This window comes from Ranitomeya imitator, chromosome 10, assembly GCF_032444005.1.
Source record: "Ranitomeya imitator isolate aRanImi1 chromosome 10, aRanImi1.pri, whole genome shotgun sequence".
NCBI classification, from domain to species: domain Eukaryota; kingdom Metazoa; phylum Chordata; class Amphibia; order Anura; family Dendrobatidae; genus Ranitomeya; species Ranitomeya imitator.
In genome coordinates, this window is record NC_091291.1 from 133,987,012 (window position 1) to 134,010,460 (window position 23,449).

A 23,449-nucleotide genomic window follows, 5' to 3' on the forward strand; every position below is an offset into this window, starting at 1 on the left:
TTTTTTAATATGTTTTTGGTGGGGGTTTTTCCCCCTATTCACTTGCATAAACATGGAAAGAATTTGTGTTCTGCAGATTTGAAACTTCAGTGGATCTACTAGAAAAAATAAGCAGCGTGTGCATGAGATATAGGAAATCTCATTCATTTACGGTAGCTGGTACTGCTATGCAGCGTTTTTGGTTGAGAAATTTCTTCTACATGTTTTGCACATACCCTTAAAAGCGATGTTTTTTGGAGGATGGGTCCCATAATACATGATTTAATGGAACATGCCATATTTTTAATTTTACTGTATTCTTTGAATCCATAAGAGTAAAATCTTCTGTAGATCTCTGTATGGAACCAAACGAATGGCATTACGGTGTGCCCCATAGATTATGGATCTGTCATTTCTTTTTGATTTGGTGTTGCCGAGTGAAATAACTTTTTGTAAATATGGTCACAAGTGTCCACTGGGCGGTTCCAATGCCAGTAAAGTGCTCTGCCTCTTATCAGTAAACTCCTACTTGGAGTTGATTGATGAGATTTCTCTGCTGGACACATTGTGTCAGTGCTGTGCGAAATTAGTCAATTGACACGATGGGGGAGAGTTTAATGACGCGAGCCAGTGTACTTGATTGGCTTGGGACTGCAAAAGTAATCATATTTTCATAGAGAAAAAAGTCACAAGTAGATGAGAGAGAGAAAATGCATTATTTTCCATGAGGTTCGGGTTTTGGTACCTAACCCGAACTTTTTAGAAAGATCTGTTTGGGTACCAGAACAGTACCCGAAGCCCATTGAAAATAATGGATTCTCTTTCTTTCTTTCTCTTTTTCTTACTCTATTTCTTTGTCTCTTTCATTCTCTCGCTTTTTTCATTCTGTCGCTTTCTTTCTCTCACTTGCTTTCTTTCGCTTTCTTTCATTCTCTCGCTTTCTTTCATTCTCTCGCTTTCTCTCACTTTCTCTCGCTTTCTCTCACTTTCTCTCACTCTTTCTCTCGCTTTCTTTCATTCTCTTGCTTGTCTCTCACTCTTTCTCTCGCTTGCTTTCTCTCATTCTCTTGCTATCTTTCTCTCGCTCTCTTTATCTCGCTTGCTTTCTCTCGCTTTCTCTCATTCTCTTGCTTTCTCTCATTTTCTTGCTTTCTTTCTCTCGCTCTCTTTATCTCGCTTTCTTTTCTGTATTTTCCAGATCAGCTGTATAAAGCTGCTATGGCATCGGTCTGTGTGAATATTAGATTGTTTTTGCTTACATTGGATTACAGGCCGGTTCATAATCGCCTGCTCGTGCTTTAAGAAGTGGCAGCACAAGATATCACACACACTCCTCATCATTGAAATTGCAGCACCAAGAAGGACAAGTCTTGGAATTATGGAAATGGAACTACAGTGCAATCATTGTCTTCCTTCTCATCCACTAAAAGTGTGGGCACGAAAATCCAAACATTTGCACAGTTATTATGTTGGTCAGGACTTGTCTACATTTAACTTCTGTTTTCCATTTCTTCATTTGTCATTATCTCTTTTTCTCTATTAGAGAATAAAGGCCACAGCTTTTCTGCCAGAAATCAAGATGGACACGAGTATGACCCCAGAGCACCTGTTATCTCAGGTCAACCACTTCTGGGGCATGCTGGACGACATGGCCGAGAACAACCCGCAGAGCTACCAGAAGTTCATGCAGCGACATCTGGAAGAAGGGAAGGAGTTCATGGCGCCCCCCGAACCACACTGGTGCCTTCAGACAAAAATACTGGTACAGTTCTATTCATTACAATTTGTGACTTCATTAGATTGGCTTAATGCTATAGCATTCGACACAACGTAAACCCCTTTCACACGTCCTGATATTTCTGGTACTGGAAAAACTAGTACCGATGCTATCCATGTCCGTGTACTATAAGTGTGTACCATCCGTGTGCATCATCAGTGTGACACGTGCGGGAATAGAATGCAGAATTGTAATGACAGATGTGTAGGTGTTAAATGTGCAAGATAGATGATAGAAATATGTCAGCGACATGTATAATTATTGCTTTGCGTGTGTAGTTTTTTGTACTTGTATGTAGCTAATAAATAAATGAAAACATGGCATGGGATCACCCTTATTTTTACTAACCAGCTGAGGGTATGCAGACAGCTGGGGGCTGGCGTTATTATTCTGGGAAGGCGCCAATATCCATGGAGCTTCCCAGCCTATTAATAACAGTTCACAGCTGTCTGCATAGCCTTTTTGGTTATTAAAAAGGGGTGACCCAAAGAAAAAATAAGGGGTCCCCCAAATTTTTACTAACCAAGAAATGCTAAACAGACAGCTGCAGGCTGATATTAATAGGCTGAGAAGGTGCCATGGATATTGGCCTCCTCATAGACTAATAACAATAGCCCTCAGTCTTTCCAGATATGGTGCGTCTATTAGATGTGCCAATTCTGGAGCTTGGCCTCGGCTCTTCCCGATTGCCCTGGTATGTTGGCAATTGGGGTAATGGTTTTGGGATTGATGTCAGCTGTGTAATGTCCGCTGACATCAAGCGCAGGGGTTAGTAATGGAGAGGCATCTATCAGACACCCCCATTACTAACCCTGTGGGGTTATGACATGTGCAGTCCCATAGAATTACACTGAAACAGTGAAATGTGAAGGAGGCTTTAGGCTATGTGCACACATTGCGGATCTGTGTGCGGATTTTTCCTCACCGTTTTTGAAAAATCCGCAGGTAAAATGCAATTTACCGCGTATTTCCTGCGGATTTCACCTGCAGATTCCTATACAGGAACAGGTGTAAAACGCTGCAGAATCCGCACAAAGAATTGACATGCTGCGGAAAATACAACGCAGAGTTTCAATGTGGTATTTTACGCACCATGGGCACTGCGGATTTGGTTTTCCATAGGTTTACATGGTACTGTACACCGCATGGAAAACTGCTGCGAATCTGCAGCGGCCAATCCACTGCGGATCCACAGCCAAATCATCCGCAACGTGTGCACATAGCCTGACAGTGAAGCCTCTTAGTGCTGCGGTTTGCTGACACCTGCAGACGGGAATGGAGACAATACATAGTGATTTATACAAGGGGTCCTAGATTTATGTAAGCTAAGCTTGTCTCACTAAGGCAGGGGTCTCACGTTTGTTATAGTCTGTGATCAAATCACAATCCCCGGCATGGCTAACAGTTCACCTTACCTGAGCTAACTGCCTTATAGATGCATGTACAGCAGTTGTTTCAGGTCAGGAGGTTCGTCAGTCGGGCCAGGTATTTCAAACAGGGCCAACGCTTTCATGGGTAGATCTTCCTGTCACGTTCATTCAATGATGGTCGAGGCATTATGGTCTGTTGGATATTTAACTTCCATTCCCAGGTCAGCAAAGCTGCCACTTGGGACTTGGTTTGTACCTTCGACTAGTTCTTCAAATTTCTCATCATGGCATCTGCCGATGCTAGTGTGATGTGTAAGGTTAAACAACTAATATTTGATTACCAGAGGGATAAATCATAAATGTCTCACAGGTATCCACTCTATTTATTTAAAATTTAACCTTTATTAGACCTTAATAAATATACTAATAATAAACAACATACCAAACACCACGAGAAAGAAAACAACCAGGGGCGTGCCTACCCCTACACTGGCCTAACTGACCATACCTATTTGCGGAGGTTGGCACTCTAAAAACCTGCGCAGTGGCGCCCCCGCTCCTCGACGGCTCTCCCTGCTCACCCTATAGGGCCCTATAGTGGCAGGAGGTGAAGAAGATGGTGAATAGGTAGGTGAGAAAGAGAAGAGGTATGTATCTGATCAATAGGTGTATAGACTGATTATACTATATGCAATCGTTCACTTAGTCCTCTAGTGGAGATATCCGATCCTGTTTGCAATTATCCTCAATATATATAGTCAGAATAACTAGTTGTAATAGATAACTCAATCTTCCAGTGAATACACTAGATGGCAATTTGCAGTAGACCTAGTGGACTTCACTAATGTAGTTATAGTGGCTAAACTAATATTTCTGATGACACCCATATACTACACTTATAGCCATTCATAGCTATATACCATCCATATTTCCCCACATAGGGATGTATTTAATAAAGTGATGTTTCTATAGATCTTAATATATCTACAATATGCAAACTAATATAGAGGACATGCAGACTGATAGTCTAAATATACCTAACTCCAAGTGGTATTAATATATATGCATAGGCCAGGAAGATAAACTTATATATATAATAAATAACGAAAAAAAGGAACAAAAACACACACACCAACCACCCTTAAAACAGTATTAAACAATCTTAGTCAAATGGCAACTTAGGACAACCATTACATCCTTTGTCCAATATTAAAGTCCACTATCGACTTCCAGGGCATATTGCCCATATACATTCTGTATCAATTTTAAGTAGATAAATTGTACCAAGTTGAATTTACCGAGGCAGGGGATTGTCCCGACCACGCTACTGGATTCACGCACCGTATACCAGTATCTGCAGATAAGTACCTTGTGTATATCCTCCTCCTGATGAACCTCGGTTAAGAGGGGAAACGCGTCGAGTAACTAAATTCAACTTGGTACAATTTATCTACTTAAAATTGATACAGAATGTATATGGGCAATATGCCCTGGAAGTCGATAGTGGACTTTAATATTGGACAAAGGATGTAATGGTTGTCCTAAGTTGCCATTTGACTAAGATTGTTTAATACTGTTTTAAGGGTGGTTGGTGTGTGTGTTTTTGTTCCTTTTTTTCGTTATTTATTATATATATAAGTTTATCTTCCTGGCCTATGCATATATATTAATACCACTTGGAGTTAGGTATATTTAGACTATCAGTCTGCATGTCCTCTATATTAGTTTGCATATTGTAGATATATTAAGATCTATAGAAACATCACTTTATTAAATACATCCCTATGTGGGGAAATATGGATGGTATATAGCTATGAATGGCTATAAGTGTAGTATATGGGTGTCATCAGAAATATTAGTTTAGCCACTATAACTACATTAGTGAAGTCCACTAGGTCTACTGCAAATTGCCATCTAGTGTATTCACTGGAAGATTGAGTTATCTATTACAACTAGTTATTCTGACTATATATATTGAGGATAATTGCAAACAGGATCGGATATCTCCACTAGAGGACTAAGTGAACGATTGCATATAGTATAATCAGTCTATACACCTATTGATCAGATACATACCTCTTCTCTTTCTCACCTACCTATTCACCATCTTCTTCACCTCCTGCCACTATAGGGCCCTATAGGGTGAGCAGGGAGAGCCGTCGAGGAGCGGGGGTGCCACTGCGCAGGTTTTTAGGGTGCCAACCTCCGCAAATAGGTAAGGTCAGTTAGGCCAGTGTAGGGGTAGGCACGCCCCTGGTTGTTTTCTTTCTCGTGGTGTTTGGTATGTTGTTTATTATTAGTATATTTATTAAGGTCTAATAAAGGTTAAATTTTAAATAAATAGAGTGGATACCTGTGTGTGATGTGTAAGGTCTTGCAAGCCCCTCTGTGTGCTAAGTGGTCAGCACTGGCAGTTTTCGGTATTGCTCACTCTCTGCGACTGTCCTAGGATGTCCTATGGCACGGAGTCCCCAGGAACATTTGATTTTTTTGCCTTGAAGTAAAACCCTTTTCTCATTGAATATAGTGGAGGACACCGATCTCACCGTTTATTTGTGCGACCATCTTGGACATACCGGTAGTTCAGGATGCTTTTGGTCAACTTTCTCTTTCCGAGGTTCAATTCCTTTTGGCTTTTAGTTGTTACACATCACGTTTTTGCTATTGTACTGCTTTTGGCTCTAAACTGAGTTGCCTAATGTCTTAGAGGTTATTGCCCACTGTCAACCACTTTTAGCACAGTGTATACTCAGACTTGTGTCTTCCAATGTATTCAATGAGAAAGGGATTTTATTGTCCGTACAAATACTCCATTTTTCCAAAATCCTAATATGCATAGACCGTTATATTCACATTATGTAACTATATTTGAATTACTTCATTAACATTTAACATGTGTTTCTTATTAACTATACGTGCAGGAACCAGATGAACGATTGTTTTTTATTAACATTTGTGGATGGAGAAGGGTCCCGGCTCCTGAATCTGATGGACATCCTGTGCCCCTCGTAGCTGGGGAATTAGTGGACATGACGGATGGAGCAGGTGAGAGAGAACCAACATTATTTCTGCCAATCCTGGACTGTCAAAGAAACATAGTAAATTGTTATTATAAATTTTCTACACAGGAATGTAAAAAGATGGACATGAGTAATTGAATGAAAGTTGATATCTGTAATCAGACACTCTAAGGGTACCGTCACACTAGCAGTATTGGTCAGTATTTTACATCAGTATGTGTAAGCCAAAACCAGGAGTGGAACAATTAGAGGAAAAGTATAATAGAAACATATGCACCACTTCTGTATTTATCACCCACTGCTGGTTTTGGCTACAAATACTGATGTAAAATACTGACCAAATACTGCTAGTGTGACGGCAGCCTTATTGTCTTAGAAACCTAAGAGAATGAAGTAAGGAAGACAAAATAAGATTGCAGCCTGCTCAGCGTCATCCAGATTTAAAGGGAAACTCTACCTTTTGTCTGCTGTTTACAGCCAGTTTCATTCCTGGCTCTAGTATGAACTGTCGTGTGTGGGGCAGCCGTGCATCTCCTGACCTGAACTCAATATATGAGGCTGTCAAATTCGGGTCAGAAGATCCGTGGTCAATCCGGACATCAATGTCTGTACTCCGACCAGGACTGTCCAATGTGCAAAACCGACCTTATAATGCACAGGTGTTGTGCAGACATTGGTGAACTCTGGTCGGTCAGACATTGCACAAACTTTAGAGGGAAGAGGTGAGGTCCCAGTGCTGTTCGCTTCTGCATTGGAAGGTGAGCGGCTTCTGGACGTGTGTACAACTCATACAGCACCTATTATAGTCAGTGGGGTCTGTTAGGAACCGCTGCAGTCCATTATGTGAAGGATCCAGCACTTCCATCATATTCATTTTGGTTTTCTAAAAAATGAGTTGATAAATGCAGGAGTGAACAGAGCCTAAAGCACTTGTACACGGTCAGCCATGATGTTCTTCACATGTTGTGATGCACGAATGACGGGTGGGGTTCACATAACTGATGCCATGTTTAATCGGTTTCCTGTAGCTCTATTATGTGTTACATGGGCTTTACCATTTCTTGGTGCACGGACCGAAGTTATATCATGGGTATAACCCAACACACAGAATGAGCAAAGGACGGCACTAGAGAAGCACAAATCAATATGGAAATATACTCTTTAGAGAACATCCGAGAAATATGCAGGTGGCACGTATGTTCTGGGTATATGGTGCTCAGCACTGATAGGCAATCCAGAGTAAATACGATGAAACAAGAAAGAAAACAGTGCGGCACTCACCCTTATTATATGAAGCTATGAAATCGTGCTCTTTATTGGAGAAAAAAATCCATTAGGACATCAGGTCAGCGAGAGGGTGCGGAGGTGGAGTGTGGACGACGGCCGTTTCGCACGGTATGTGCTTCAACGGGTCCATTTCACTGATTACTAAACGTCATTTCCTTATAAAGGGTTCCCGACGTGTGAATACAATAACAACAGTGCATATTCACCTACACATGAACTAAGTGAAATTGTGCAAATAATATACATTAATAAACAGTAATCAAATTGCAATATTGCAACACTAAAAGTTGTTTCAGACTTGCTTAATTATTATATAGTAATAACATTTCCATATGTAATTAAATATTATTAAATATTTTTTAAACGTTTTACTTTTTTCATTCAGAAGCATAAAAACCTCTTATACTAAAGAAATACCGACATGTCTAATTTGTCATTTAAGCCTATTGGCCCTTGCGCGTTAGTGTTCAGAATCCACCGGGCTTCTTTCTGCAATAGTAGTCTATTTTGATCTCCTCCCTGCGAAGGATATTTCACTATCTCTATACCAGCAAAAAGCAATAAATTAGGATTAGCGTTGTGCTTTTCTCTCATGTGTTGAATCAATCTCTGACAGCCTTTTCCTGAAGCAATTGAGTTATAGTGTTCAGTGAACCTTTTTATCAGCGGTCTTATAGTTTTCCCGATGTAGAAATACCGGCACGGGCAGAAGAGAACATACACGACAAATTTGCTCTTACAGGATATAAAATCCTGAATTTTATGTGTAATAGAGCCAATTTTAATGGGATTGTGTGTAACATGGAGATGACAAAACCTGCAGTTTCCGCATTTATGATTACCTATTGGCGCATTATTAGTTAACCAATTTTGTTTAGTGGCTAAGATTTTATTGTGTACTAATAAATCAGATAAATTATGTGCTCGTTTGTATACGAATTTTGGAGCATGACTAATAATAGACATCAGATCTTTATCTGTTTGTAAAACATGCCAATTTTTACGTATAGAGGCATGAATAGCTTGGTCCAAATTGGTATGTTTAAAACAAAAAGAAAAAGGAAAAGATGGGGGGAATTTTTCAGCACCAATTATTCCTTTTGATAAAGAATGTTTTACTCCACTCCTTTTACTCAGAAAATCTTTTTGGGAGAATTCTTTAATGCGTTTTTCTGCTTCTATTAATGTTTGTTTTGGATAACCTCTATCAATGAAACGAGATTTTAATTCATCAATCTGCTCCTCAAATATTTTGTTATTACTATTAATTTTACGCAATCTAACCATTTGGCTGTATGGCAATCCTCTTTTTGTATGGGCTGGATGATCACTATCAAAATGGAGCATATTATTTGTTGCGGTTTCTTTTCTGAACACTTTAGTTACTATTTCGCTGTCCACAATCTCTATTTTTACATCCAAGTATTCTAAACTGTCTGCTCCAAAACAAGAGGTAAACATCATATTTTCTGAATTAGAAACGTTAAGGTATTTTACAAAATCATTAAATACTGTTTTATCCCCGTCCCAAATTATCATAATATCATCCACAAATCTTACATAGAAGCGGATATATTTCAGAAAAGGGTTATTGATATTATTGATATAAGTATCTTCGAAGGCAGCCAAAAATAGATTTGCATAAGTGCATGAAGTGGGCGTACCCATGGCAGTCCCCATCAATTGTTTATACCATTTATCCATGAACTTAAACGAATTATGGGACAAAATGAAATCCAGGCTTTCCATAATAAAAGAAATTATATTAGAGTCTAAATTTCTATTTTGTAAGATTTTTTGAATCGCCTGTATACCTTTTTCTTTTGGGATACGGGTATAGAGATTTACTACATCAATAGATGTCAATGAAAAAGTAGGTTGCCAATCTATTTCCCTTAGGGCCAGCACTAGATCTCCTGAGTCTTTTATATATGAAGGAATGGATTGAAGTAATGGTTTTAACAACCAGTCAATATATTGTGATAGGGGTTCTGTAACAGAATTTATCCCTGAAATTATAGGGCGGCCTGGAGGTTCCTTCATGCACTTATGAACCTTCGGTATACTATACCAATAGGGAAATTGCGGATATTCAAGGAGGAGACTTTCAGCACGTTTCTTTGGTAATATTCCCTTTTCCACATATTTTCTTAGTAAAGATCTCAACTTAGTTTTATAATTTTGGGTGGGATTTTGTGACAACACACAATAAGTGTTTTCGTCATGTAATTGTGAGAGGGCTTCAGATATATAGTATTGCTTATCCATTATTACTATATTGCCACCTTTGTCCGCTCTCCTGATAACGATATCATCCCACTTTTGCAATTCTTTTAAAGCAAGAAGTTCTTTATTACTTAGATTTTTACTAGGAGCTTGATATAGAATAGCTTCTACATCTTTAATTACTAGTTCTTGAAAGAGATCGATAACGTTACCAGGAGACACGGGAGGGACAAACCGTGACTGATTACCACCCTTAAAGGGTTTTGTCTGAGGACTGATGGTATTTTTTATATTAGTAGATGGCAATAAAGAAGGATCATTTATACTCAGCAGCAAAATAGAATCGTCCATTTCAGCAGTGTTCTGAGATGATGGCACCATAAATCCCAGAGAGCCTATATCTTCATCCGACACTAAAGAGATGTCCTGCTGTAGCTTTAAATCTGAGCTATTAACTGTTTGTTGTTTGTCTTTATGAAAAAATTTTTTTAGATGGAGTTTTCTCACATTTTTGAACAAGTCAATTTTAAAGCTTGTTAGATCGAAGTTTTCAGGGAGGCAAAAGTTCAATCCTTTAGATAGAAGAGAAATATGGTCATCACTCAGAGTTCTTTTAGACAGATTTAATACTTGCAACTCGTCTTTTTCTTTTTCAACTATCTTTTCCATGAAACCTGTTTGCGTTTTTTCCTGATAGTTGCGCTTTCTTCTCCCTCGTCTGATTTTACTTCTAAAGGGATTGCTGGAACTTTCTTTGCAGGAGTTACCAAACTCGTTTCACCTGCCTCTTCAGCTGCACTTGATTCGGAATCGGTCACCCAACCATCTTGTTTCTTTTTCTTATAACTCTTGTTACTTTTATAACTGCGGTTCCTATTAAAAAATGTAGGTTGCTTGTTCTTGTTTTTGTTCCACGTAAACACCTGTCCCATATCAAAGTCGTTTTTATCTCTAAGGAATTTTTCTTTCTTTAGCTGTTTAATTTCCATTTGTAGTAAAGTTAGTTTTCTTTCTAATTTGTTAGTAAAGTTCTTATACTGATTTTCCGTTAATCTTAGTGACAATTCGGACTTTGCTTTTTCCAATTCCTGGCATAGTTGTGCATATTCCTTTTCATTCTGAGCAGTTACTAGGTGCAATAGGCTGCGAGAACATTGCAGATGTATTTTTTCCCATTCTTCCTGGAAGGAAGAGTCATGCTGGAATTGTGAGATTTCTTTAAAAACACGTAAGCCTCTAGGGACTCTATCACACTCTATGTATGATTTCAAAGACTTAATTGTCCAAAATAAACGCATCTCCTTTTCGGCAAGCGTGTAGATTTTAGTTTCCAAGGTTTTAGTGCTAATAATTTGAAGCTCGTCTTTTAGGTTGCAATCTGCAAAAAACTCCACCGCACCCTCACGACCTGCTAAAACACCATGTGATTCCAATCCTGCATTTTCGGCAGAGTCCATATTTTCATCCATTATATCTGATAAAGTCTTTAGTATAGAAACTTTTGTATACTTTATCTCCTTGTGCTATTGTGTACTCTGTGCTCTGTCCCAAAATGTAGAAGAATACAACCCAACACACAGAATGAGCAAAGGACGGCACTAGAGAAGCACAAATCAATATGGAAATATACTCTTTAGAGAACATCCGAGAAATATGCAGGTGGCACGTATGTTCTGGGTATATGGTGCTCAGCACTGATAGGCAATCCAGAGTAAATACGATGAAACAAGAAAGAAAACAGTGCGGCACTCACCCTTATTATATGAAGCTATGAAATCGTGCTCTTTATTGGAGAAAAAAATCCATTAGGACATCAGGTCAGCGAGAGGGTGCGGAGGTGGAGTGTGGACGACGGCCGTTTCGCACGGTATGTGCTTCAACGGGTCCATTTCACTGATTACTAAACGTCATTTCCTTATAAAGGGTTCCCGACGTGTGAATACAATAACAACAGTGCATATTCACCTACACATGAACTAAGTGAAATTGTGCAAATAATATACATTAATAAACAGTAATCAAATTGCAATATTGCAACACTAAAAGTTGTTTCAGACTTGCTTAATTATTATATAGTAATAACATTTCCATATGTAATTAAATATTATTAAATATTTTTTAAACGTTTTACTTTTTTCATTCAGAAGCATAAAAACCTCTTATACTAAAGAAATACCGACATGTCTAATTTGTCATTTAAGCCTATTGGCCCTTGCGCGTTAGTGTTCAGAATCCACCGGGCTTCTTTCTGCAATAGTAGTCTATTTTGATCTCCTCCCTGCGAAGGATATTTCACTATCTCTATACCAGCAAAAAGCAATAAATTAGGATTAGCGTTGTGCTTTTCTCTCATGTGTTGAATCAATCTCTGACAGCCTTTTCCTGAAGCAATTGAGTTATAGTGTTCAGTGAACCTTTTTATCAGCGGTCTTATAGTTTTCCCGATGTAGAAATACCGGCACGGGCAGAAGAGAACATACACGACAAATTTGCTCTTACAGGATATAAAATCCTGAATTTTATGTGTAATAGAGCCAATTTTAATGGGATTGTGTGTAACATGGAGATGACAAAACCTGCAGTTTCCGCATTTATGATTACCTATTGGCGCATTATTAGTTAACCAATTTTGTTTAGTGGCTAAGATTTTATTGTGTACTAATAAATCAGATAAATTATGTGCTCGTTTGTATACGAATTTTGGAGCATGACTAATAATAGACATCAGATCTTTATCTGTTTGTAAAACATGCCAATTTTTACGTATAGAGGCATGAATAGCTTGGTCCAAATTGGTATGTTTAAAACAAAAAGAAAAAGGAAAAGATGGGGGGAATTTTTCAGCACCAATTATTCCTTTTGATAAAGAATGTTTTACTCCACTCCTTTTACTCAGAAAATCTTTTTGGGAGAATTCTTTAATGCGTTTTTCTGCTTCTATTAATGTTTGTTTTGGATAACCTCTATCAATGAAACGAGATTTTAATTCATCAATCTGCTCCTCAAATATTTTGTTATTACTATTAATTTTACGCAATCTAACCATTTGGCTGTATGGCAATCCTCTTTTTGTATGGGCTGGATGATCACTATCAAAATGGAGCATATTATTTGTTGCGGTTTCTTTTCTGAACACTTTAGTTACTATTTCGCTGTCCACAATCTCTATTTTTACATCCAAGTATTCTAAACTGTCTTTAGTATAAGAGGTTTTTATGCTTCTGAATGAAAAAAGTAAAACGTTTAAAAAATATTTAATAATATTTAATTACATATGGAAATGTTATTACTATATAATAATTAAGCAAGTCTGAAACAACTTTTAGTGTTGCAATATTGCAATTTGATTACTGTTTATTAATGTATATTATTTGCACAATTTCACTTAGTTCATGTGTAGGTGAATATGCACTGTTGTTATTGTATTCACACGTCGGGAACCCTTTATAAGGAAATGACGTTTAGTAATCAGTGAAATGGACCCGTTGAAGCACATACCGTGCGAAACGGCCGTCGTCCACACTCCACCTCCGCACCCTCTCGCTGACCTGATGTCCTAATGGATTTTTTTCTCCAATAAAGAGCACGATTTCATAGCTTCATATAATAAGGGTGAGTGCCGCACTGTTTTCTTTCTTGTTTCATTATATCATGGGTATAACACCGATATGGAAGCAGAATTTTAAATATATGTATATTAGAAAATTGCATTTCTCCTATTCTAGAAAGTAAATGAGAAACAAAATGCTTTTTATCGACTCTTAGTGACTGAGCACTGAAGATGTGCAATTGTGTAGTAACTATGTGTGATGTTTTCTGCCAGTAATTAGCATTGCATACAGCCCAGAGATCCTGAAGAAAGCTGATGAAGACCCAGTAGAAAAAGACCAGCTCATCCGCCTAGCAATGAAGTACATAGAGCAGCAGCTCCGTGTCCTCCTCTGCCATTCTTACCGCATCACTCCATTCAAGCTGAAAGGTGCCGCACAGCAGATGAGGAACAGCTTAGAATTAAAAGGAAAAAAGCCGAGAAAGACAAAAGGAAAAAACGAAGAAGGTGAATTAATGTGTTCTAATAATACATTTAGGTTAATATTTGGAGTGGAGGGGTTGCAGCTTATCTGCAGCAAAATCTGTTTTTGTAATCTTTGGTGCTGATTGTACACTAATGTCCCCAAAACATCCTCCATTTGTGGATGAGATCTCTTGACATGTCACACTTAGCCGGTGCTACATTACGCTGCAGATTTTTTGCACGTAACTTCCACTTGCTGTGATTCTGTATGAACTTTCATTATTTACTTCCAAAGGATAGAAAATCATTTCTGCTCACTGCTGGACAAGAAAATAATTGCAGTACAGATACCAGAGCCGCGTCATATGAAAAGCCGTGTACTTGTGTGATCATTACATGACCCAACCCTTATTCATTGGATGTAGGATTTTGTTGAACAACAGTAAGCAAAGATCTTAAGAAATTAGAAAGAAAAAAAATATACTGGAAAATTGTGTACATTTTTATTATGCTAAGAATATAATTATTTCTCTATCGCCTCTCATTGGGGGACACAGGAACCATGGGTGTATGCTGCTGCCACTAGGAGGCTGACACTATGCACAAAAAAAAGTTAGCTCCTCCTCTGCGGTGTACACCCCACCAACTGGCATTATGAACCTCAGTTTAGCTTAGTGTCAGTAGGAGGTGGACACGGGTCTTTCATTAGACCCTTAACTACCTCAATGTGTGTCCTTTTCTTTCAGGTTTTCCGGAGGGATACAGGGTGAACAGTCACACCTGTAATCCCACAATACGGACTATGAGTACGGCGTGTACTGCCACCCCGTATCCTCATAGATCCGACAGCAGGACCAAGATCCTAGCACACAAGCGTGCTTAGAAGTTCGGTCCTAGCTCCGTCGCCCACCCACTCGCCCAGCAGAGACTGTCGGTTGGAGGAGACGAGGACGTCCATCACCAGCTCCCTGGACGTCTGATACCTTCCCCATTAGGTTTGAGGCTAGTAACAGACAACGTTGGATGTTTTAGGTGAGTATTCCTACTCCTAGAATCCCTCCTCAAATCCGGGGTAGTCATGGGGGTCCCTTGGTTTTCCCTCTGTCAGGCCTGCTGCAATCCCATTATGCCCACCGCCCAGGATACCCCTGTTGCTGCTCCGCTTGAGAATCAGGCCTCCACCCCAGGTTGGGCTTCCGCTCTGTCACAATCAGTAGCGGATCTAACACGGGTGTCCCAGACCCTTGTACCCGTACTTGATAGGTTGCCATTGCAGACTCCCGCAGTAGTCAGCGGGTCGCAGGAACCTCCGTCCGAGCCTCCCATTGTAGGCCGCAAAAGATCCAGACAGGAACGCCGGTCTGAGTCCTCTTCTCGTTCCATCTCGCCACACGGTCCTTCTCTGCAGTCGGCTTCCCCCCAGTCCTCCTCACCTGAGTCAGGCAAAGCTTTCTCTGATGCGCCTTCAGAGGATAATTTGGAGCTGGATTCGAACCAAATCGCTAGCATGAGGAATATGGTTCAGAGTCTCATTAAAGCAATTAACCAGACCTGTGGCATCAAAGATTCCTCTACGAAACCTGCAGATCAGGCGGTTTTGTTTAGACGGTCTAAAACACCTTTCAAGGTTTTTGCTCCTCACCCTGAGTTCGATCAGCTTCTGACCAGAGAAAGGGAGAATCCGACCAGACGTTTTCAAAGAGGAAAGCGTCTTGGCGTTTTATATCCTGTTTCCTCGGATCTCATCGCCAACTGGACTTCTTCTCCCTCTGTGGACCCGCCTGTTTCTAGACTTTCCACCAACACAGTCCTCCCGCTGTCTGGTGGAGCGTCTCTGAAAGATTCCAACGATAGAATCATAGAGTCCTTTGCTAAGTCGGCCTTAAGAAGCGGCCGCCTATGCCCGGCCTTTGCTTCCACCTGGGTTTCGAAGTCTATATCCGAATGGGCCAAACAACTCCGTCTGGGCATTCTGGCCTGAGCTCCACCAGAACAGCTTGCGGAACTTGCCACCCAGATTTCTCACGCTGGGGAATACTTGGTCTCTGCTTCCCTGGACGCCGCGTCTTGTGCCGCTCAGGCGTCTAGTAATGTTGTTGCCATCCATCGTACAGTTTGGCTCAAGGCCTGGCAGGCGGATGTGTTATTGAAACAGTCCCTTACCAGTCTGCCTTTTCAGGGATCTTGTCTCTTCGGTTCCAAGCTGGACCAAATTATTAAGGACGCTACCGGGGGCACAAGCTCCCTTCTTCCACAGTCCAAACCTCGCCAGCCTCCTCCTAGGTGGCAATTTCGGTCCTTTCGGCCTTTTCGTCACTTCACGGTGTCAAACTCCTTGTCCCAACAGCAGCAGAGGCTGCAGGCGCGTCAAGAGAAGGACATCCTTTAGACCCGCTCCTTCCTGGCGTTCCCGCTACTCCCAAGGTAGATCTTCCAGGTCTAGGACTGGAAGATCCACCTCGGGATTAAGGCTCACTCTACCCGGGCAGTCGGTGCCTCCTGGGCGGTGCACCACAGGGCTTCCGCCCTACAGCTTTGCAAAGCGGCAACTTGGTCTTCCATCCACACGTTCGCCAAATTTTACAAGGTGCATACCTATGCTTTGGCGGACGTCAGCCTAGGCAGAAGGATCTTGCAGGCGGCAGTGGTGAGTCCTCTGACCTAATGGAAGTCTGTTTTTCCCACCCCAGGGACTGCTTTGGGACGTTCCATGGTTCCTGTGTCCCCCAATGAGAGGCGATAGAGAAAACAGGATTTTTGTTTGCTTACCGTAAAATCTGTTTCTCGGAGCCTCCATTGGGGGACACAGCACCCTCCCATATTATTCAGTTTCTGTGTTCTATGACTGTTTCTCACGTTTACAGTTCATGTTTGTGGTTATGTTCAACCTTATTGTTTTGTCTCCTACTGCTTTCTCACTAACTGAAGTTCATAATGCCAGTCGGTGGGGTGTACACTGCAGAGGAGGGGCTAACTTTTTTTTGTGCATAGAGTCAGAGCCTCCTAGTGGCAGCAGCATACACCCCATGGTTCCTGTGTCCCCCAATGGAGGCTCCGAGAAAAAGATTTTACGGTAAGGAACCAAAAATCCTGTTTTTATGAAACAATAATACTTCTTTAAATTCCTGCATCTAGAGGTGAGTGGAATTGGTGATCTCACGTCTGTTACGGTGTTACCGAAGCCTGCCGGAGCCTAAGGTATCGTGCACCTGTGCCATTCTCATCATTAGGATGTGTGCATGGTACCTAACAATTGTGCACCTTTCCCTGCGGACTTTAGTGGACATCACCAGTCTCGCACACCTCCAATACAGAAGTTTGCAGACCTGGAATATCTCTTTAAAGGGGTCCTGCAGTGATCAGGACAGAGAGCACAAACCGCTCATAGGACATGAAACATACAGGTCATGCACCTCTATATCAGCATTGCTGTCCACTTCAGAAGCATAATTAGCGTGTAAAAAAGTCCAACCCAAAATCTGCAGCTTTTTCATCTGAATTGAGCCAATACCCAACTGAAGAGAACATTACGGGACTTATGCGTGAAACTGTGCGGACCAAAGACTTCTCAGGCTCCCAGCATGCCAAGGGGGTTCATGTGTTTTTTTAATTTATTTACTGAAGTGTATTCAGTTTTAGTTAATGATCCATTCAGGTTATTAATATTACTTTTGCCCCTCAGTGCCGGACAGATCATTACTGGAACAGCTAAGAAACATAGCCCTGAAAGAAGAGAAACCTAAACCATCCATAGAGAGAATGACCGAAAGCAAGACTAAGCCAAAAGTAGGCCTGATAGAAGTGATCTCCAGCACAGAGCTACATGAGGATCCGCCGGGCCCTCCACAGTGTGACCTGCCGCCACCTCCACAGTATGACTTGGAAGTAATAAGGGACAAGTCTGGGAAAACACAGAAACTAGTTCTGACGGCACAGTTACAAGGGGTGCGCTCTGTCTCCAGCTGTGATCTAAATGTATCTAAGGTAAGAGGATCGACGTGCATCACTTGTTTGATAAATCTGTCTCAGCAATCACAGGCAATAACTTTCACATGGGGTAAAATTCTGACACTTTTTCTATGGCAGGGTCTGAGGTGGAGAAGAGAAGCGACTTTTGTTTCTCTTCATGTGGCTTTACTAAATAAATGTCATAATTTTGGCTAGGCTGGCAGTAAAATGAAAAAAGTTTTATAGATGCTGAAATGCAGAGAGGCAAAAGAGAAAATTGTTTGATTATTAATAGATTACAGTATATATTAAATGATGGCGCACACTCTCACCAATATATTAGTTACTTTTGCTATTTTTTTTAAAACTTGTAGCAAGCTTTGCGTATAGTATTTTTCTAATAGTATTGTCCAGGAAAAATAGCCATAAAAGATGTGAAGGTTTAAGAAAAAAGTTAAGCAAAACCTGGCCTTGGAAAAGTCTTTCTTTAATGCAAGTAAAAAAAAAAAAAAAAAAATGCTACTGAAAAATGCTCTGTAAAAGAGGCCTGGATGTGAGTCAAGATTCACAGGCCAGTTTACACATCCAACATTCATGGTCTGAATGGTCCGAGTACAGACCGCTATGTTAGGGCTCTTTCAAACGTCCTGATATTTTTGGTACTGGTTCTTTGTCAAGCTTGACAAAGAACAATTGTGTTCGAAACGCGTTGCTTGCTGACCATCCTGTCTCCAGTTTTTCCAACCTTGATGAAATAAAGACTACATTTGATATTTTACCAGAAGCTGGAACTCCTCCTTTTTCTACATTTGCCAACACGAGTGGTCTGCTCTCGTTGTTATCAGTTGAATACAACTACCAACATTCTCGCCTGCTATCGCTGATCGCAGCGTGAGCAAGGGCTAATGATGAGAGCTGACTTCAGCACCCGGTGCCGAGAAACAGCGCTAACATTACCGCTGCTCGCCAGGAGCCGGTACGTGTCACACTGATGACATCTGTGTGCACAACGTTTTGCGGCCAGTGCTGCTGTTAAAAAAAAAAAAAAAACGGACAGGTCAGCGTGTTTTGCCCATGGACACACTGTTTGTGGAAACACACTGATGTGCACAGACCCATTCACTTGAAAGGTTTCACACGTAGACCCAATCACCACATGTATCGACACAATGACATCAGAAAGAGGGCCTAAGATGTGCTGAAGGTCCCCTGAACAGGACTGAACATTTGGGTCAAAGGATGCGGAGCCAGTCCTCACATTAAGGTCCATCCTTGGTCTGTGAATGACCCTAAGAGAAGTTGGTTCAGAAATGATGTGATAGAGGGAATATTAACAGATCTGGAAATTAAGAGAGCCTATCACAAGGTCAAAAGTGGTCACTGTTTTGCTCTTATTTTGTTCCCACAACTTTCCTGAGTATTCAGATTTAAAAAATTTTTTTTTTTACTGTGGATTACGGTAGTAAATCCGACAATTAAATTCCTTTTACTTTTTAGGATGATTTGCTGCTTGAAGTCCCTGGAACATACAGATTGTGCTTAGATCTTCCTGCGCTGGTGAATGAAGATACGGTTACTGCAAAGTACAACAAAGCAAACAGCAGCCTGACCGTCTCCATGTGTGTGTTATAGCTGCACCTACCGACAACTTGCAGTACGATGCCAGGACCACGGCCTAATATCCTGTAGCAGTGGAGTGTAAGGGAATGTGCACACGTAGAAAGCTCCTCTGCGGATTTTTCCACAGCGGATTTTATAAATCCGCAGGGAAAAACCGCTGCGGTTTTTCCTGCGGATTTATCGCGTTTTCTATTGCGGATTCCACTGCGGATTTACATCTGCAGTTTTCTATTGGAGCAGATGTAAAACCACTGCAGATTCCGCACAAAGAATTGACATGCTGCGGAAAATAAAACGCTGCGTTTCCGCGCGTTTTTTTCCGCTGCATATGCACAGCAGTTTTTTGTTTACCATAGGTTTACATTGTACTGTAAACTCATGGGAAACTGCTGCGGATCCGCAGCGAAATCCGCAACGTGTGCACATACCCGTAATGTCTTCAGTTTGTTCACAGCTGCCCTGCAGTGTTCTAGCCTGAGTGTAAAGTTCAGCACCTGCGGCACCCTGTGATTTTATTTTCTACCATTAGTTGAGTACCACATATTCACACCCAATTGCAAAACCCAAAGTGGATAAATGTAAAGCAGCACAATAGATGTAAAGCTACAGCGCTGTGGTGGTATGTTCAGGAGCTGGGGCGCATTCACACTGAAGAATCAGGAGCGTTCATTTGCAGGTTGTGGTTCTGCCTAAATAAGCTACAAATCCACTGACAAACGAGCAGAGAGGTCGTCTTTCGTCAGGGGAAATGCTTATTAAGCCTTTTGTAAAATCAATGTTCTTGGCAGCACCTTGTCCTGTGTGAACATGCAGCTACTAGTGGTATTTTATGCGCACACGATTGCGTTAATGTTCTCTGTACATGAAAGTGCTGCCAACCTGTCTGACTAGCTATTATTTAACAGCTATTTTTTTTTTTTTTACTATAAATGTGTCCTTAGGTCGTGTTCAGATGATATTTGTGATGCGATTTTCCAAAAATGTTAAATCTTAGCAATTTTCCCGTGCTCTCAGAATATCAGTGCAAAAAAAAAAAAACAAATGGTACAAATGCATTGTGTGAACACAACCCTAGGTTACATCTAAACAGAAAATCATAGCCACATAGAAAATCTGCAGATTATAGAAGCAGCCGTGAGGACGCGCTGAAAACCCAATTAACATGCTGCGAAAAATAAAGTCTGTGAGGGGGAGTGGACGTGTGGATTTTCAAATGCACAAAATGTCCCTTTCTGCTTAAAAATGTTCACCCTTTTGATTTAGAGGGATGAAATTTGCAGGCAAATAAATTTCGCTACAGAATATAGCTCCAATTAAAGTGTAGCAGCCTCTATTCTTTTTGACATGTGGCGCTGCAGTAGCTGGCGATGACCAGCAGAGGTTGCTACACTTTACAGCAGCCCTGTCCGCCCACCGCAGCAAAGATCAGCTGATCACTGGGGGCACCAGGTGTCACCCCCCATCACTATATACACATATATACACACTCTCTTTCTTTCTCCAATGATCTGCTATTGGTAACCTATGCTATCGATAATCATCAATAGCGTATACCTGGACAGCCTCTTAAACAGGCTGAGACTTTTTTTTTTTCCCTATCACAATGTTAAAGGTGACATATAAGAAGAGGGATTGTACGTTTCCATTATTCTGCTTGAATATTTCTTAGACATTAGTTTACTGAAGAATGTGACATTTACTAGCGAAGAACAATAAGACAACGTGCAGTAATTTCAGTAATACAAAAACCAAAATTAAAACAGTCCTCTGAATGCGGCTCACAGAAGAAATGTGCCTGCGTGCAACCAACTCAGCCCTATTCAGAAGAGAATAAAATATCCAGCATCAAATCTGCCCCGTGAATATACCTGGAGGGATGTTTGTACCTTAGATTCACTGTGGATTCTCCTTCCGAAATCTACATGGAAAATACAAGACACCAGAAGTATAGAGAATTAAATTGGATAATCCTTATCTACGCCCCGCAGGTAATTTATATATGGAAAATTCACCTATGCAGAATGTCAATTTTGTGCAAAGGCTGAAACCTGTGGAAATTGGCATGAAGGGTCCATCGCCTGATTCATCACTTGTTTGTGTCAATGTTCTTCTGGTTTTATTTACTGGTGGACAACAAACTAATCAAAATAGTAGAAAATGTCCATTTGGTGTGAATGTCAGTAAGCTTTAATATGGGGCAGGGCTGTTTTTAGGTACTTATATGTATGACAAAAGTTATATTAAATTTGTACTCCACTAGTGTCAATGCAGAATAGCTTTTTTCCCCCCTATGTCCTTTTAATAATTGGAAATTAATGCATACCTCAAAATATGTTGTAAGTCGCTACAGATATAAAAGTTAGTCTGCAAATATGTACACTACAGTTCCAAAGTTAGGGTCACCTAAACAATGGTGTTTTCCATGAAAACTCATACTTTTATTAATCAAATGAGTTGCCAAATGAATTGAAAATCTAGTCCAGACATTGACAAGGTTTGAAAAGAGGATTTTTATTTGAAATAATTTTCTCCTTCAATCTTTGCTCCCTTTGCAGCAATTCCAGCATTGCAGACCTTTGGCATTCTAGCAGTTAATTTGCTGAGGTAATCTGGAGAAATGTCCCCCCATGCTTCCAGAAGCCCCTCTCACAAGTTGGTTTGGCTTGATGGGCACTTTTTGCACCATACGGTCAAGCTGCTCCCACAACAGCTCAATGGGGTTGAGATCTGGTGACTGCGCAGGCCGCTCCATTACAGATAGAATACCAGCTGCCGGCTTCTTCCCTAAATAGTTCTTGCAGAATTTGGAGGTGTGCCTTGGGTCATTGTCCTGTTGCATGAGGAAATTGGCTCAAATCAAGCGCTGCCCACAGGGTATGGCACGGCATTGCAAAATGGAGCGATAGCCTTCTTTATTCAAAATCCCTTTTACCTTGTACAAATCTCCCACTTTACCAGCACCAAAGCAGATGGCGTCAGGCACTCTTCCAGCGTCTTTTCAGTTCTTCTGCGTCTCACAAATGTTCTGTGTGATCCAAACACTTCAAACTTGGATTCGTCTGTCCATAACACTTTTTTCCCATCTTCCTCTGTCCAATGTCTGTGTTCTTTTGCCCGTATAATTTTTTTCCTTTTATTAGCCAGTCTCAGATATGGCTTTTCTTTGCCTCTCTGCCCTGAAGACCAGCATCCCAGAGTCGCCTCTTCACTGTAGACGTTGACACTGACGTTTTGCGTGTACTATTTAATGAAGCTGCCAGTTGAGGACCTGTGAGGCGTCGATTTCTCAAACTACAGACTCTAATGTACTTGTCTTGTTGCTCAGTTGTGCAGCAGGGCCTCCCACTTCTCTTTCTACTCTGGTTAGTGCTCTCCTCTGAAGGGAGTAGTACACACCATTGTAAGAAATCTTCAGTTTCTTGGTGATTTCTCGCATGGAATGGCCTTCATTTCTAAGAACGAGAATAGACTGTCGAATTTCAAATCAACGTTCTTTTTTTCTGGCCATTTTGAGAGTTTAATGGAACCAACAAATGTAATGCTCCAGATTCTCAACTATCTCAAAGGAAGGTCAGGGTTATAGCTTCTCTAATCAGCCAAACTGTTTTCAGCTGTGCTAACATACTTGCACAAGGGATTCTAACCATCCATTAGTCTTCTTACACAGTTAGCAAACACAAAGGACCATAAGAACACTGGAGTGATGGTTGTTGGAAATGGGCCTCTATACACCTATGAAGATATTGCATTACAAACCAGACGTTTGCAGCTAGAATAGTCATTTACCACATTAACAATGTATAGAGTGTATTTCTGAATCATTTAATGTTCGCTTCATTGGAAAAAACTACTCTTCTTTCAAAAATAAGGAAATTTCTAAGTGACCCTAAAGTTTTGCTTTCAAAATATTTTATTGAATTTTAACTTTAACCGGTAGGATAAATTAGGGAAGGGAGGAGGGGAAAGGGAGGGGTATGGAGGTAGGGAAAAACAAACCCCCTGACAAAAAGGGGGGAAACAGGCAATCATACAGTAGAATAATATAAACACAGTAAGATAACAAGTATTATGTGCAGTTTCACCATACCATAGTAACTAAGATGAAGAAATATACATCAAAGACCATAGTAGATAACTAGTAGGTATTCGTATGTGAAGGCCTGTTATAAGTATTAGCTTAATGTATTTAAGTGTATAGAGTAACACG

At 40.6% G+C, this 23,449-nt stretch overlaps 1 protein-coding gene across 1 annotated transcript in view; it reads left to right on the top strand.

Annotated features, from left to right (window-relative positions):
- Positions 1-21,508, top strand: part of PIH1D2 (PIH1 domain containing 2) — a 26,472-nt gene extending 4,964 nt beyond the window's left edge. The window contains exons 2-6 of the mRNA XM_069741967.1: positions 1,523-1,741; positions 6,048-6,171; positions 13,483-13,716; positions 17,357-17,658; positions 19,120-21,508. Of these exons, the coding sequence (XP_069598068.1) occupies positions 1,559-1,741; positions 6,048-6,171; positions 13,483-13,716; positions 17,357-17,658; positions 19,120-19,254 (978 nt within the window). The 5' untranslated portion in view covers positions 1,523-1,558 and the 3' untranslated portion in view covers positions 19,255-21,508. The remainder of the gene's footprint in view (positions 1-1,522; positions 1,742-6,047; positions 6,172-13,482; positions 13,717-17,356; positions 17,659-19,119) is intronic.
- Positions 21,509-23,449: the final 1,941 nt, after the last annotated feature.